At 43.0% G+C, this 18,204-nt stretch overlaps 1 protein-coding gene across 1 annotated transcript in view; it reads right to left on the bottom strand.

The window, feature by feature from the left end:
• lmo1 (LIM domain only 1) overlaps positions 1-18,204 on the bottom strand; it is a 42,654-nt gene that overhangs the window by 8,312 nt on the left and 16,138 nt on the right. Inside the window, exon 2 of the mRNA XM_083760218.1 lies at positions 11,836-12,049. Coding sequence (XP_083616344.1) covers positions 11,836-12,049 — 214 coding nt within the window. The remainder of the gene's footprint in view (positions 1-11,835; positions 12,050-18,204) is intronic.

Here is an 18,204-nt window from a genome sequence, read left to right as displayed (position 1 = left end):
GTCCTCACTTCCCACATTCACACACCAATGGTGGCAAGCTTACACCGACCGACTCATTGGAGGCAATGTAGGGTTCAGCGTCTTGCCCAAGGACACTTCGACATGTGGACAGGAGGAGCCGGGATTCGAACCGCCGACCCAGGGGTCATTGGACGACCTGCTCTACCTCCTGAGCCACAGCCACTGGCCGCTTGGGCTAAGCCTTTTTTATTATTAAAGAAGATCAGCATGCATGTTAACGTGTTCTGTTTGTTGACTTTTCGCTGACGAGAAAACCATCAAACATCATTAGAACATGGCTAACTTGATAGCCGTAAGCCGTGCCAGTGTGGAGAGATGGATTGGAGGAGGAGGAAGCAACGGCGGCTGTAAACGTTCTCCCTCCAGACCAATAATGGATTTAATAATGCCAAGTAGGTTTCTGCATTGATACGGTCGACATGTTGTGTTAATCTTGTCTCGCTGTCACTCGTTTTTAGTTTTGACTACCGCAAAGCTACTGTTGTAGCCAACTAGCCATTGAAGTACAACAGAGAACTTTGCGACATTGAGGGGGCAGAAAACAGTGCTCGAGCGCTGTTCATGCAGCCTGGAGTGTGACCAGCTGGAGTTTGAAATAAAACGTGGGCGGCACAAATTTGGCATGTGTGCAATATGACAACTGTTTTAAAGTATTGTACCGTGACAACTACAGTCTCTGTAATGTTTATGTTGTACTATTACTAAAAACGATCTAAAAGAAAGGGATTTAAGATCAGACCACACATTTATTATTATGCAAATTAACCGTAAAGCTGATAAGCATACTCGGATATTTCTTAACGGACAGCTAACCGGCTATCCGGTTACCCGTTGACATCCCTAAATCTAATACATGGACAAGCTGAAGTTGCTGCCATAGTGTTGCGCACAACCTCCAGTGAAGCTCGTTCACCTCAGGAGGTGAACTTATAATGGTCTCATCCCTGACCGGGCCTGTAATACCATTAGAGCAGTTCTACTTAAGGTCTACAAGTCAAATTTGCATACTCGGTCAATAAACCAGACTTGTTTGGGTGGACACTGACCTTTTCCTCATGTTTCAAAACACCTTTTTTATTTTATTTGAGTACCTCAGCTTTGCAAAGCCCTTTGCATGCAGTACGTGCAAGAAGTCCTGACTGGGTGTGGCACACTGATGTTTCTCTTTTACAGTGCATAAGGAGCAGTAAGTATGCATACAGCATACCAGCTCAGTGGCCTTGTGGTTACTGCCCTGATATTGGAAGGTCGGGGTTCGATCCCTGACCGGGTCACGCACACCAAATAAAACACTATAGAATGGGACCCAGTGCCTCCCTGCTTGGCACTCGGCATCAAGGGCTGGAGTGGGTGTACTTGTAGTACACCAAGCTGCCTCACACGACAGAAACAGGAGATAGGCTCCTGCCCTATGGGCCATGTGGCTCCTCCAATAAACATGAAGCCAACAGCCTCTTCTTTTCACCTGACTGTACGGAGTTTCACAGAGACGAGTGACCTACGTGGAGGGACATATACTATCCTCCTCAGTTCTGCTCCGTGCTGAACAGGGACCTTGTAGAAGTCACTAGTGCAGTGACAGAGATCACCCGCCGTCACCCCGCTTCCCACCCGCGAACACGGTCAATTGTGCTCGTTGGTTTCACCGCCGAGGACCGCACGCCGTCTCCACGAAAGTGGGCAGGAGCTTTTAATACTGTGCCACCCGGACGCCCACAACACTGTACGCTGTATTATGTCACAACATCTATTCCTAACAGAGGCAATTTGGTCTGAAGCCCACAGGTAGTAAGTGGACCCAGAGAGAGATCTATTTGTCCTTGGCTGACCTGATTCTTTTGCACTGCCATCAGACTTGGATGCCACTCCTTTTGGAATAGGTTGGCCTTTGTCGGCAGATCTGCTCTGTGATTCACTCACAGGCAGGTGGAACGAGAGAGAGGAGAGACGGAGAGAGAGAGAGAGATAACATGCCATCAGCAAATGCCTAATTGGCCTCCTTGTGCAAAACACACATACAGTAGAGGTTTCTCACTCTCCCTTTCTTGTTCCTGTGAAAGTGAAAGTCTTAAGAAACGGCCCCAGAGGAACTATACAGTAGTTATTAACTAATATTGGTTAATTTTAGCTTGAATAATGCAGCTCACTGAAAAGGCAAACAACACTCTATCATGGTCTTTAGCTCTAGCTAAGAGGGAACGCACCTGAATAACGGATATTACAATGAAAGTGAGTGGCCAGAAAATGCACAGTTTAGTTACTCTAGTCTAGATCATATTGGCGGAATGGTGGCACACAGTGGTTAGACTATTCTCAACCCATTTCTGATTTGATTTCCACCGGGTACTCTGGTTTCCTCCCACACCTAAAAGACATGCATGCTAGCTTCATACTACTGCCAAAGACACTGTCATTACAACTGGAGTTGACCCCCGGGCGCTGCTCTGCGGCTGCTCAGTCACTGCTCCTAAGATGTTGGAATGGGTGAAATGGAGTGGACCCATGTCCCCAAGGGGTTAATACGTATATAACTACAACACAACATGTTCATGTCTTTAACAACACGGCACGATGTGGTTGGATGCTCACACGAACAGTGTGAGCATGAAAGTGTTTGTATGCCTGAATATGTATGCCTAGTGGCTCATTTTTAAGCCACAGGCTGAATTTGCCACCACTATCAACAAAACACCAAATGATGCATTTTTATTTATTTATTTCGTTAAATATGTTGTGTCCTAATTAAGTAAGTTTCATGGTGTAAATGAGGAAGCAGGCAGCTCACGGTCACCAGACAGCCTATTAAGACACTTTGTGTTGGTGTTTCCTCTATTTTGGTAATTACTTGTACATGATCATGTTTCTGCATGTAGTGTCATGTTTACAAAGCAGCTTAGGGAACTGAACGTCTTATGGAGTTTAGGTTTCTTTGTTATGCTGTCCGTTAATGCACTTTTACTTGTGTGGACCGTGGATGATTTTGTCACTTCCAGTAATGGACTAAGATGCATTGCAAACTGCAGCGTGAACCATCTGCACTGTAACATGCTGAGTGTTAATTTAACTCTGTGTTCAAATGGCCGTCACCATAGAGTTACATATTATCTAGAGTACGGACCGGAAATCACCGCCCTTTCTTTTCAATGAAATTGCTCACCCAGTGCGACACCCCTCCTTTTGGGTTTGGGCGCTCTGTTTTGATGACATCATGGGGCCTTTTCACATGCGCAGTAGTGTCCTTTATGCGTCTGCTGTCTACATCACAAAGGACCTCAGTGCACAACTGCACAAGCCCTGGTCCCAAACGGTCCAAACTTGCAATACCAAATGTGGCCACTTGGAAGGCTGCACCTCAGAAATCCCCCCCCCCTGGTCCTGGGGGCTTGACCGCCGCGGGTCCATTTGGTTACATTTTGTGCACTCTCAGGCTCAGCGTTACAAATGTATTAAGTATTTTTTACAGTGTAGAGAATGGAGAAGTATTGATTCAGCACAGTGGACCAGCATTCTTTCACAACATAGTCTACCTGGGATCATTCAGTCATTAATTAAAGATCATGAAATAATAACAGGAACAGCATGCAGGACATGAAGCTTTACTACATATTTTGTGATTGCTCTCAAATGAGTGAGTTGGCAGATTGGGTGGTACTGAATGAACACTGAATAAGACCTAGTATGCATAGATCAGAGCAAAGGATAATCTGTTGCGTGTACAGCTTTGTAGATAGAGTGGGTCATCTATGCCTTGTACAGTACATGACTTCACAGCACATTTTCAGAGACCAGAGGAGGATTGTAATGACACATGGCTGTCATTGTAAGAGTGCAGTGGCTCATGCAGTTTAATTTCCCTGGTCATTTGGATTAAATGAATCAACTCTCAAAATAAAGTAAAAAAAAGAAGAATACATTTTATTTCCTCTCTATAATTTCTGTTCAAGTGGTTATGAATGCCAGGTTTGTGATTTTTTTAGACTATTCCACATCATAGCTCAACATCATACTGTATATGGCAGCCCATGGTTTTTTAACAGGGTTTGAGGCACAGAAAGTCTTTAGTTTAAAATACAGGCATCAGTGGTTAATTTAAAGGGATTAGAGGGTTATAAATACTCATTTGGAAGGTCACCCACAAGCTGTGAGACACTACAACTTGGATTTCCAAGCACTAGATAAAGTGAAACCATGCATGGCCATTTAGTGGGTGACTTTCTGGTGAGCATGTTCAAGGACTTTCACATTTGATAATATTGAGATACAACCTAGTATGGTCAAGCAGGTCGAACTGGTATAGAATACTGAAATACAGGTTCTTCAGTAAAAACAGAAGACATAAATCTTGCAAAAACATGTAAGGGTTTTGCTTTTCACTACACAGTCGCTCATCAGACCCCACTTACAGTATCCTTCATTACTTGACTTAATTTGCCATAATGTGTGATAAGGGTATGGCTAGAATGCAAATAACAACAAAAATAATAAGCCAGAATTAAACATTTTAAATATACTGTTATTTTTGGCTTAGAGCCGGTCCATTGACAACCTCATTCTAAACTAGATAAAGTGCCCCTCGGGGCACAGGTCTCCACCAGGGAAAGGTCAGGCTGCGTTCATGATTTGAGGATTTTTGTTCAAAACGTAACAATCCTGCAAACTTTGGAAGCCAATGTTAGCCAATTAGGATGGAATATGAAATATCTGACAGATCCGTCTTGAACACATGACTATAGAGATCATGTGTAACGATTTGCGGGATTTTTGGACAGAATCTGGAGGAGTAATTAGTCTAATAAAAAGTCGGCCTCCTGGTGGCGCTATAACAGGCAGTTCTGGAAATTTGGGGGCAAAGGTTCATCGTTGGCATCTAGGGAGTGTGTGCGCACAATTGGAGACAATAATAATAATAATAATAACAGTCCCTAACTAACATGAGCTGAAACAGCTCATGATCGTGTGCTCTATGATAGAAGGAAATGGCTCGCCACTACTATTCTATGGCTTTCTCACTGTTATTAATGTCGGTATCTTTGAGTAGACCACTTCAGCTGTGTGAAGTTGCTGCTTTGTCTTTTTTGCTTCCCTCCCAGCCTTATATTCCCTAAACTCTTCTCTGTGCAGCCAGGGTTTGTCAGATTTCATAAAGGGAATGCCTGGCATGTTCTGACCTTCCCCAACAGTTGGATGTTTTTGAAAGTGTAAAGCTTCCTGTTTAGATCTTAGAAATGTCCTCAGGAAAGAGGAGCAACTGTTGTGGAAGGACAACTGTTTTAGTTCACAAAGTAAATGGGAAAGGATAGATTTCCTTTGCCCAGATTGAACTGGCATCTTGCTGTTTCTCTTGAGGGTGGATAAATTATGAGTCATTATCGCAAACGTGCATTCATTTGTTAAGATTAATATTATGCTTCATTTTTTTATTAGAAGATTATGTTTTAGATAGAACTAGATAGAAGATTAAATGATTTCAGGCTTGAAGTCACAAGTGATCAAAATCATGACTGGTCTGTGAACCATTTTGGTGAGGCCAACAGATCACTCCAGATATAAATTAAATGTCTAATTGAGCTATTGTTCTCCTTTATAATTAAAGTGTGCTGCCAAATTGTTAATAATGCCCAGGCTTTCTGAATAGAGGAAAGTTATTATAAAGAGTATCGCTCCAGTAGCACATCCTAGTGTCTGTGCTACTATTTACGCAAACATGACCAAGTGCTTTGAATTCACTTGCCCGTAGAGCCCGTAGAGCCCCATGCTTGCGAGTGGGGCTAAAAGGTCAATCAATCAATATATTAAACCAGAGGTTCCCAACCACCGGTCCGCGGACCGGACATGTACCACCATGAATATAGCCTTCCAGCAGAGAGAAGTTGACTCGGTCGCATGAAGATACCAATTCCAAAGATTCGTCAGTGATGTCACGTCACTGTGGTTTATAAGCGACCGGGAGGGTGTTGGGAGTTATTTTATGTGGTCCGCTCATGTGAGAGGCAGTTCCGTGGGCGCCACAGAAGGGGGGCGTTGCCAATTGTGTGTGAGTTCGAGGAGGAAATGCCCGTGAAAGCCCCGTTCGCAGTTTATAAACAGTTTTACTTTGAGTCTGTGCTACTTCCATGTTGCATAACAGTGACATCACTGTTGAATCCATGGCATCTTTATTGTAGCCATAGTTTCACGTGTGTTCTGATCAGATGTGTCACAACAAGCTGTCCTATTTTGTCACGTTCGTGCTAATGAAAGACTATTATTACTATTATTATTTCATGTCAACATTCAAGTACAATTATCAGAAGATGTAACACAGGTAAAGTAATTGTCATTTTGCTAGTTTAACAAATGCTTTCCACCCATCCAAAGTCATTTCTGATACAGACATAATATAACATTTTGAATCATCCTATCCTTGTTTATATAATGCCATTTAGGTCAATGTATAACATTATGTATTGAGTTAACAATATATAAATAGCAGCCAGTCATTGGCTACGTTTACATGAAGGGTGATCATTCCGAATAAATACTTCTGAATAAAATACATCCAATGTAATGTTTTTTGCCGCGAGTTTACATGGGAAATGGTCATTCCGAATGAGTGTTTATATGGAGAAGTGATAGAAGACATGATACATGTTAATTCACGTGAAACTACGCCATCTGTTGGACACATAAAATATAGGCAGTTCATTCATTGTGACTTTCAGACGAAAGACGACACTTTGAAATCCCATCATTTCATTCTGCAGTAGTTTTGAGGCTGCTGCTTGGATAGGGGCGGACATATTATGTTTACCGTCTTTTTTTCCCCACCTGCTGCGGCAGTGTACCACACCTTCTCCGCTGGGAAGGTGATCATCTCGTTTTTATGTGTAGCCTACTTTATTATCTACAGCACGGCCAGGGCACGCAACACACTGATTATTATTGTATCGGGTCGCTCGTTATTTTTGAGAGAGAGAGAGAGAGAGAGAGTGTGAGAGAGACCGTTGAACACACACACACACACACACACACAAAATGCACGAAATAACGCGCTCTATGTGCAAACTCCTCGGCGCGCCTTGGATATGAGGCTTATGAGCGCCTTGGAGTTGGAGCGCAATGGAAATGAGCATGCTCAGAAAGACCAGAATGAATTTACATCCGAAGCAGTGTATACATGAGTCCAATTTTCTTTCAGTCGCATTGAACATCGGAGTAATCCGGCCAGTGACATCGGAATGGTTTTTAGATCGCATCGAGCGTTTTCATTCAGATGTAAGTTTTTGTAGGTGTTTACATAACAACGTTTAATAGGATTGAACTTCTATTCGGAATGAAAAGGGGATTTAACTGCTCATGTAAACGTAGCCAGTGACTGTCTCACAGTCAACTTTTGTGTCTCGTTTTGGTACGATTGATGCTACTGCATGTGCGTGCGTGCGTGAGAGAGAGAATAGTGAGTTCAAGAGAGTAGAAGTGCATTCATGATGGTGCTAATGCTACTGAAGGACATACACAGATGGAGCTCCTATCATAATTAATGTGCACATGGCAGAGCTCCAAACCCACGGAAATAAAGGAAGTGTGTTTCATCCAGCCTCTTGTCTTTAATTAACTGCAGCTCTGTACAGGAGGCTAATTCAAAGCAAGGATTCAACTTCATTACTGCAGGTTAGGAGAGCCGTCATCTTACCACACACCAAGGAAGGGAGAGTGGAGATTGCATCAGCTACTTTTAAAACTTTGAGCTAAAACTGTGCAAGGCAAGACATTTTTTTCCTCTTCTGGATAATAGAATTTGTCCCAAGCATCTTTAGCCATTAGCCTAAGTGCTACGCATGTGTCTAAAGGCTGAAGAGTAGATGAGCAGATTTCATTGGGCCAACCGAAGCAAAGCACTTATTTTAGTATTTTCATCGCTTCACTTCTCCTTTCACATTCCATTCTTTTACTGGGACAAAGGCAGCTTCTGCCCTAATCTTTACTTCCATCTTTTCCTTCCATTTATGCCGTAATTTATCCTTCAGCAACAAATTTTGTTTTCAACAGTATTTTCAACTGAAAAAAGTGTAGACATGTTTTAGTTGTTGTTTTCAGTTGTGTCGAGCAATACGTTGTACGACCATTTTTGCCATATAGCATATAACAGGCTTTTACCCTGGTTCTAGTTTGTTCTTTGCATCTGTTGCCATGACATGGTTCCACCTCACTAATGGTAGAAACATCAATCACCCAGGAGCAGAGCCCATCTTTGAAAGCCAAATTTATGCTCCATCGTATAACGGTGTCGCACGCCGAGAAAAGCAGATCTACAAGCTCACAAGGGTGTCATCCACAACGCGTTGTGAACTTATAGGCCGGCTATTTTCAATGCGCGACACAGCCATGTGACTCTGCGAAAGAGCATAAATGAGGCTTATGGGGATCGTATTTTACCAAGTCGCAACTCTAAGGTTCAATCATTTGTTGCCCTCTCTTGTCATTTGTCCATTTATTATTACCTCATCTGCACCATCTGCCCCTTCTGAAGGCAACAGTGAGTCTTAGCGGGCCCTCCCTCTGCACATCTTAACTGCATTAACTGTGGGTGGGAGCTGATGGATGGTGATGGTCTATCTCAACATCATGTGCCTAAGCCCCTCTTGGGTGGACTGCAGGCTGCATGGCTAGACCTGGGCGGGGTGGGGAGAGGACGGATTTATATGACATCCATTTATATGAGATCCATGGGCGAAGGAGGTACAGTAGAGAATTGGGGTTAGCTCTCTTCAGTTTAAAGTTTGAGAGCAAGTGTAACTCGCTCACTTCCTGGGCCTACTAATTGTACAATTCATGAATTATTTATTTTTAATCTACATCAGCTTTTGATCTCATGATGTCCCTTTTTTGCATTGTCATCACAAGTCCACAGTATTCCATTAACCACATAAGCCCGATTTATAGTTTGTCGTACAAGCTTATCTACAAGCTCACAATGGGATGCATTGTGCGGTTTTATAAGCTTGTAGATCTGCTACCCCATAATTAACTATAACTATAATGAATGACATGCGCAAAACGGGGAGGGGAGAATTGATTGTGGTTGAGCCAACATATTAACATACACCTGCCTCCATTTCTAACATTAAATTAGAATCCTTCTTGAATTAACGCTTCACATTCCTACTGAGCTAAGTCAAGCGTGGGCAGCCGTGTGCCAGAGGTAGTGGAGAGAAGAAGAGAGGAAGACGATAGGTGAGATGAGCGGGAGGAGGCAGGGGGAGAGCACCGTGCAGGGTGCAGAGATTCAGGAGGAGGCCCCGGGCAGCAGGGTCTCTAAGCTGGTCCCTAGGGGCCTCCCTCTAGGATAAATGGTGGGATCTCATTGGGTAAGCCCCAGGGAATGTGACTTAACGCCAAGGAAATGATCATGTTTAATTTAGCAAGCAGATGGCAGGGGGAAGTGATGGTGGGGGGGGGCTGGGGTGCATGGAGCCACAGACACAAGGCTGCCTGGAGGTTTCCCACAGCCTACAGATCTGGTGCCACTGAGACCCAGTTTACACCATGACAAGAGACTTCTCTGTGCATGTAAACACAGAGGAAAATGTGGAAATATGACAAATACCACATCACATTCACAACACACAGCATACATTAAAACACATATAGCTGTCTAGTCTAGTCTTTACATGGTCATTTTAGGTTAAATAAGTTAATGTCCACGGAATATTAACTAAGCCGCGGAATCAAGGATTGTTCTTCCTGTGGGGACTAACCCAGGCCGGAAACCCTAACCTCTCTAACCTTAACCCTAACCCTCAGTCTTAACATCAGAAAAACTATGCCAAACCACGGCCATCCGAGGCAAAACAAAAGAAAAACAATGAGGGAAACTCTTGGACATGCGCCGGCGAGCCGCCATCTTTTTATTGTAGCTTAGACATAATTGCAATTACCTCTTTCCATCATGAGAGGGAGACAATGGACATAAAATGGATGAATTGTAGCTTTAAAATATATAATTTGTTATTCATGTTATTCATCATGGTGATAGTCCACTGCCCGTGAGTAGAATACTGCAAAAACTTTGAGTAATAGCTCTTGTGTTTATTTGTTTCAACCACCACAATAACCAGGGATTTATACGGTTGGTGGAAAGCTTTTATTTAATTAAACTGAGATGCCACCATCCAATAACATGTGCTCTGAAAATGAACCTATTGTGAAATATTCAGCTAATTAAGTCTCCAAAGACCTGCAATGAATGTGCCTGTAGCCATGATACGTCAACATCATGGTATCACAATCCAGCTACACAAATTCTAGTCACAATAATAGGAAGACCCCACTGACCAGGCAATTACCATATTTAAAACAGGTGAACGTGTATAAAATTAAACAATCATTTTAAGATTAGCATATGTTGATTGACAGTTATTTAGTATTTGGAAGCTTTTCCATGCATGTGAGTAGAGACTGAATCCACTGAATCCAGTGATAGGTGTGACCTGAATGTTGTAACAGGATGTTATAACACAATGTTGTAGCAGACCACACAGCAACATCTTCAGTGTTCATTTAACCACCTTTACTGCGTTATAAATCATTATAAGAAGTTACGGTCCCTGCCGATGTTTACACTAACCTTTGAAGAATTACGGCGTCTTAATTGTACCTCCATTTCATGAAAATCCTGTTAAAAATAGTCCCATCATTTGTTACCGAGTTGAAAAATAATCCACCGTTGTGATGCGGAACAGCAACACAGGGCAATGGCGGATGGATGTGGCTATGAAACCCTGTTGACTTGCATTGAACTCAGTTTCCCAGAAGCCCTTGCAACCCAGTGATGGGTCGATTTCCGGTTACGTCATCATAAAACGTCGTCCTCGTCACGATGTCCGCGACAAAGCCGATATTTCTTAAAGGTTATCAAAAAATTACGAATTAAACATATAAAACAAAAGGCGGGTTTATCGGATTCGGCAGGGAAAGACAATGGGGGAAAAGGGGTTCAGTGGGTTCCGCAGCGAACCTGTTAACTCTTGAGATCCTCACTTGAGGTCCATTGGTTCTCATTTACACTGTCTAAATGGGATTCAGAACACAGATCTTCTGCATGGAAGACCAAACTGCTCTTCCCAGATGGATTCCCTGCTTGTCCAAGGGAGATATTGTGCTCATGAGCTTCATACTTGTCAACCTACTGGTTGGTCAAGTAGGTCAGTAGGTGTCGTACCCGACACCGGAGTCTTAAGTTCTCATTGGAAGATTAACTGGCTGCAACCGCTGTAGATGTGCTAGTTATATATCTGGTATATTAACATACAGTACTCTATCATACAGATTGGTTAAAATAACCTTTTAGTACCAGAATCCTTTTTTAAGATTTTTTTTTGTTGGATTTTTCTGTCTTTATTGATATCCGAATTCGAATCCGCGACACGCTGTCAGACTGTCATTAAAGTACCACAGACGAAAAACAGTCTAAGTCCAAATTTCATTCTGACCCCTCCACGAAAAGGCCTTGTTGTCCTGAACCCTTATCTATAATTTATACATTATGGATCAATAGTGTGGACTTAGACTGTTTTTCGTCTGTGGCATTCAATAATGTAGTTTAAAGGAGCCTTGACCATTCCGCTGTGCTGAGTAGGCCTATATCACAGCAACTATATGACACTGACTGTGATCCTTTAATGTCACACAGCCAGCTGTGCAGTAAAATCTTGAGTGTTATTTTAAATCTGAGTGTACAATTGGCACTAAATTCAGAGTGAATTAACACTGGTGTTGACATGGCCTTTAGTGTTTTGTTATGAGGGCAGAGGTGCTTGTATATGTGTCTCTTACCTTAGGTAGTCCCTGCGACAGAGGATGAGGTTGGCTTTAGTGTAGAGGGTGGAGCCCACCTCCCCCAGGCGGCAGTCACAGCAGGCACATTTCAGACAGTCCTCATGCCAGTATTTGTCCAGGGCCTTGAGCAGGTAGCGGTCTTTAATCTTCCGATTGCAGCCTGCACACCCCTTCTGTTTCCCTTTGGGCTGGACGGAGAGCATCGGCACACCTGTAGCGATAAGGAGACAAACGGCCACGCGTGATTTACTGCCCAGGAACACCAGTGACTTTTGCTGTTCTCCCTTTTTTTTCTTTCGATAAGCCGGCTGCTTTCTGGAGGTGTCTGCCAGAGCCTGGCCTCGCGGACGGCCACAGCACACTGCCTCCCCTGCTTCATATGCATTAAAGAAAACAGTCTTCCATGTAGATAGGCACAGTGGCACACAGGTCACATTGGACTACAAACCAACCCCTTGCTTGTTAAACAAGAACATGCTGTAATACATGGAACAAAAGTTGCACGATAGCTCACAGTGGGCTTTCAGAGCAAAGGGACACAGCAGCAGAGGTCTTTCTTTTTTCCTTTTTTTTTTTGAACAGTGTTCATTTTGCTTACTATGGTATTTACAGCATGCTGTATAGTATGTTAGTCACCTAGCATTTCATCAAAGCTCATTTCACTCAACTGTCCACAGCTGTAAAAGCTTCTCATGGGCTTTGTTTGGTATAGATTAACATTAACCTTTTAAAAAGCCTCTGACCACAAAAACGCTGCTACCAGACCCCAGTGAGATATGTTATGGCCTAAGTGCCTTTCAGCGCGCACTCACTCGCTTTCATACATACACACAATGTCTCTCTCTCGGACACACACACACACACACACACACACACACACACACACACACACACACACACACACACACACACACACACAGACTTCCCTGCTCGCAGCATTACAGCCTTTCCTCCTTTTACACTTATCTGTGCTCATGTGTCGGCAACAAGCGAGCCTAAGTAACCAAACCCGCAAATTGCCCCGCTGTCACGCAGGTCCCCTTTAAGTGTGCCTTTTAGCCTCCTAAAGGACAAATAAAGTCCATTTAATAACGGTACTAAACACTAATAGTGTATGTGTGGCTGACATTTGTGTTTGGACTAAAAGCCCCCCTCAGGCCACTGCTGGTACAGAGGCAGGGGCACGCAGCTCCCCTCTGTAGCACTAACAGGTCTGCCACAGCTGAAAGCACAAGACAACAGCTCTTAAGACACTCTCACACACTGAGCTATTGATCTGTCTAACAGAACACACAGTGGACGCCACTTGCCACTCTACTTCCAAAACACATTTCTCTATGAAAAGAAAGAAATGCTGGACACTATCTGCATCAACCGGAGCGGGGGGGGGGGGGGGGGGGTTAAAAACCTACTGTTTAAAGGTACTATAGGTCACCAGTCTTGGTTCCATTGTTGCATTAAAGTGTGCATGTACTACTTACAAATGTTGTATTCGTATTTTGTATCCGGCTAGTTTAGACCTAATAGCTAATAATACAGTCAAGTAATGATGCTCTGCAGTGTACTCTGCACTCTCCCTATTTTATAAAAAAAATAAATGATAAAAACAAATCAAAGAAACATACCACTTTTCTCATAGTAGTTCTTTGGAAGAGCAAAGCAGGTTTAACACCAACTCCCCCGCCCCTGCCGTTCTTTTTTCTTCCACTTGCGTGGCCATGTGCACAGATGGACTCATAGAAGTACCTTATTGGAACCAGATTTGCTCTGCAAATTTTTTGGCCATCCACACATCAGTAATGCTATGAATGTAATATAATTAGCATTTCCCCTTTTAAAGCGAAGGAGAAAGAGAGAAGAGAGCTTGTTAGTCAAATTTATGGCTTTGGTTTGTGTGCGAGTTAGTGCTCTGGTGGTGTTGAGCCGTCCTATTTCTTTATCAGAAGTGGGAAGGGGAGGCTAATTGGTCCAGTGCTGGTGATGGGAGCAATCAATTAGTGTTCCGCCTGCCCTCCAACTCCCTCACCTCCTCCCTCCCCAAAACAGGCCCCTTGAAGCTGGCACATTAGGATCACAAAACCCGCTATAAATACCAATGTTCGGTGTAAATGAAGCTAAAAAGCTTCAAATTCAAGCCACACTAGCTGAGGGCGGTCTCTCTCTCTCACTACCTGCATTTCATGGCTTGTTAGGGGAGCTCTCTGCAGGTATGCCAACAGTGCTCGCCTGTCAGGCTTCTACAGAACTAAAAACAGTCTTAATGAGCAGAGAGAAAAAATACATGTATATGTGTGTGTGTGTGTGTGTGTGTGTGTGTGTGTGTGTGTGTGTGTGTGTGTGTGTGTGTGTGTGTGTGTTTGAGAACATGTGCATCGCAAAAGATTCAGGTTGCTGCAATTCCCTTGGGGATCACACAAAACCTTTAATTTGCCTTTATGACAGCTAATTAGTTATTCTACTCAAACTCTTTGCTTTAAATAAGAGAACTAATTATACACAAAGGTCGTTCCCCCACCTCCACCGAACGACTCCTAATTGGTTTAGACCACCATCCGCCATATACCCCTTAAACACATCTCGTGTAATGTGTTTTTACATTTACGGTACAAAGGCCACAGCTTTAGCCCTTTTCGGAATGAGTGTATGCACTGTAGAGCTCATCCCCCAAGTTGGACTCGCACACCTTTTGTTCCACAACCTGCGCAGTGCCATTAAAGTGACAATGCTCCACTCCTTAGCATAACCCAGATTTCAGATTGCAGTTAGTTTGACTCCTCTTTCTTCTGTGCATATACCTGTACACTGCACTGTGGTCCTGTGGGCCCTACTAAGAAGAGACTGCTCAACGGAGGAAACAGTCTAACTGGGTAACTAGTATGCACATTGATTTGATCCTTGTGACTGTCGCAGGGAACAAACAAAAGGCTTGATGTCTCGTAGCAAAACCAGCTTCTGGAAAAGAGCTTTAATGGCGGCGTAGCAGGCAGTGACTCAAAACTTTCTAAACAAAGACTGGTGACAGAATAAAACGATTGTGTGAGGAAAATGTCTTGTCAATTCCCTTAATGCCACGAGCCATCTTCTCGCACATGTCACTGCTCTGGTAAAAACGTGAAATCATGGAGTATAGGATAGGAACAGAACCTCTCAGGCTCACAACCACCTAGAAGGAAAAGTTACATTATGAAAGGAAGGAGCACTTAATCCAATCCATTTAACTGATACAAGTGCCACTGACCTTCCGATGCCACAATGAATACCTCTCCACGTCATGATTCATATTCCAACAGAAGATGCATTTTCTTTATCCTTGAAGAGGAAAGGAGGCACTTTCCTTGCCAAAGTATCCTTTCTGGGAAATCATTTAATTTGCCATTAGCACCGACTGTTAGGGGCTTGTCATCTCATTTCTTCCCCCATCCCTCTCTTCTACAAGACGTTATCTCTCAAAATATGTACAGTGAGGTTTTCTCCTACCCAAGGAATCTGTCAGTACCATGTACTTTCCATTATAAAGATAGCATCCGATTTCTGTTACCCCATTTCAACTTCCATCTTTAAAGCTATCTAAAAATCAAATCAGTGTGCTAACCTTTTTGATATATTTAAGGTTTAAAAGGAAAATAAGCCGTTTGGAGCACTCAAGGAAGCATTTGAAAGCACTGAAATCCAATTATGACATATGCATGGTTAAAGCCTACATTTCCTCAGATTAGGCAAGGGGGACAACGAGAAAGATAGACTGACAGGATGACATCCCCTTTGATCTCTTTTCTCTCTTAATGCTATAGACTGTCTAGTATTTTATAATCTCTAAAATTAGCAGGTGGGGGATAGAAATGTTCCAGTGGTAACTAAGTACACTTACTCAAGTACTGTAGTTTGTAACATTTTGAGATATTGTAATTTTACTTGAGTAGATATACAGTGTATATTTTTGTAGCTAGTAGAAGCTTCAAGCTTGTAGATTGGCTATTTTCAAATAGCTGATGTATAGGGTGTAAAAACGTGTACGTCACCAAGAGGGGGGCGTCTGAAAAGATAGTGACGGCCTTCTTGTGGGCTTTAAACTCTAGCCCACATCACTCAGAATAGAGTGACGGTGGTATGTTTTTGTAAATATTGAGCTCGTTCTTGGCGACAACATAGTGAACCAACACCAGGATGGATAGAAAGAACGTCAAGAAGGACAAGGAAAATGTTGTGAACAAACACGGCTGTGCTTAGATACTTTACTGAACATTATGTCTCTGCGCCCGTGCGCCGTACAGCCGAGATCCAAGCAAAGTCTTTTTGTAAACTTGTCAATCTGGGTTCTTTGATGCTGTCTCCATGCTGGAAAGCTGAAAATCTAATTCCGTTTTCTGGCTCATTCCCTCGACGTGACCTGCTGTGGCACTTATTTACTGAGCAAGTCTGCACCATTGTGAGGTCAGTTTAAAAACAAAATGTATACAAGCACACCGGATAGTCGCTCAATGTAAACAAACCAGACAAGCCAACAAGGTTGGCGGCCGCTACCACGTGACACATATGTTGACGCCCCCTCAAGGAGATTTTGATACGCTCTATATAGGGTTTAAAGTAGTCAAATGTATATTAACTCATTTTGCTGGGGACCCCCTGGAACCCCCTCAATGACCTCCTGGGCGTCATTGATATACCACTGCTATGACATTATCAACGATGTATGACTCAAAAATTGGGCAAGCTTTCAGTAGTGAGCCACTATCTACTGCCGACATAAAGTACTTTGATGCTGATTGATCCAGTGGTTAGTGAGATTAGCAAGGAAACAGACCGACACACAGATCGACCCTCTTATAGACGGATAGACTAGTTCTTCCACCACACTATGTTGTACCATATGACACACACATGGCTCTAGTTCAAATGTTATTTAACTTGCTATAATGTGCAAGTTTCAGTGAGTATTATTTATTACACAATATAACAGAGAACTGCATATTTGAGTCCAGTCCATTGTTAAATTATACCCAGGGGGCAAACCACCCTTTTTTTAGGAAACCTGCATTTGCCATGACCTCAAAGGTTGTCCACCAGAAATAGTATCTATGACCCCGTAGGATCACAACCTATATGGACAACCCGGTCAATTTTTTGCTGGAAGTCCAATATGGCCGCCGCAATATTGGCCCCTATTAGTTATAATGGGGGGTGAATAGGGCAAAAATTTAAACCAAAACCAAATTCCACAAAACTTCTCAGGTTGATCAATGATATAAATATGAACATATTTTGTATTGAAGGTTTCCATGAAATTCAATATGGCCGCCACAATATGGCCGCCACAATATTAGCACCCAGAAAATAGGTTTGGCTCTAACTTCTGAACCAGATGAGCTAGAAACGCAAAATCAGTGTCTATTTCATGTTTTCTGACCATGAGAGACTCAATGGAATACCTATTTTTATTATTGGGTGTGTCTGGACCATTATTGTGCATATTTACAAGATGGTGGCTACCCGAAATAGTGCTTTACCATGATTTCTACCATGATTGTTGACTGTTTTGAATATCGTCACCTTATTAAACTAATTGCCTAAGTCATTTTTGGCCAAATTGCTTTTTTGGCCTAAATCACCACCTGGTGATGCTGGCCACCTCTGGTAAAATCACCTGAGCCCTAATGTAAAATGCCTTCCTGTTACACCCTATTAAAACAATGGCCTATGTCAAGAGGGAGACTTAGGCCATATTATTTTGCCTAAGTCATAATAAAATGTGACTTAGGCCATTTTAACACACCTTTCAAAATGGGAGTGAATGGGAGGTACTGTTACTATGGGACTGATATAATGGGAGTGAATGGGACTGAATGGGAGTGAAAGGGAGGTACTGTTACTATGGGACTGATACTATGGGAGTGCATGGGAGGTACTGTTACTATGGGACTGATAATATGGGAGTGAATGGGAGTGAAAGGGTGGTACTGTTACTATGGGTAACAGTACCCGGCCAGGAGACAACCCACAGAGCCTAGTCCCTCCATGTGCCAGAAGTGTACCTCCCAGCCTTGGCAGAGTAGTTCTGGAGTAGTTCCAACAGATTGTGTGCCCCTGGTTTTTCCCTAGTGGGACTGATTGAGGGTAGCTACTGGGACGTAAGTCGGGACTTGATCACTCCCGGCTGGGTCGCCTAAGTGATGGGTACAGTATGATGTTGAGAGATCCGAAACACCGTTGACCTCAGGATACATCACTGAGGATACGTCCCAGGTGCATCCATGCGATGTTTTTTAGTTATAGTTCTTCTATTTATATAGTGACTCATAGGAATAGACTACAGTATGTGACAACCAGGTATAGTCTGGTGACACCGGAGAGACGGGTGACAGCCGGAAT

Source organism: Protomyctophum parallelum, assembly GCF_964188405.1.
Source record: "Protomyctophum parallelum genome assembly, chromosome: 2".
NCBI lineage: Eukaryota > Metazoa > Chordata > Actinopteri > Myctophiformes > Myctophidae > Protomyctophum > Protomyctophum parallelum.
Note: the sequence above shows the minus strand (reverse complement) of the source record. Positions and strands in the feature narration are given on the sequence as shown.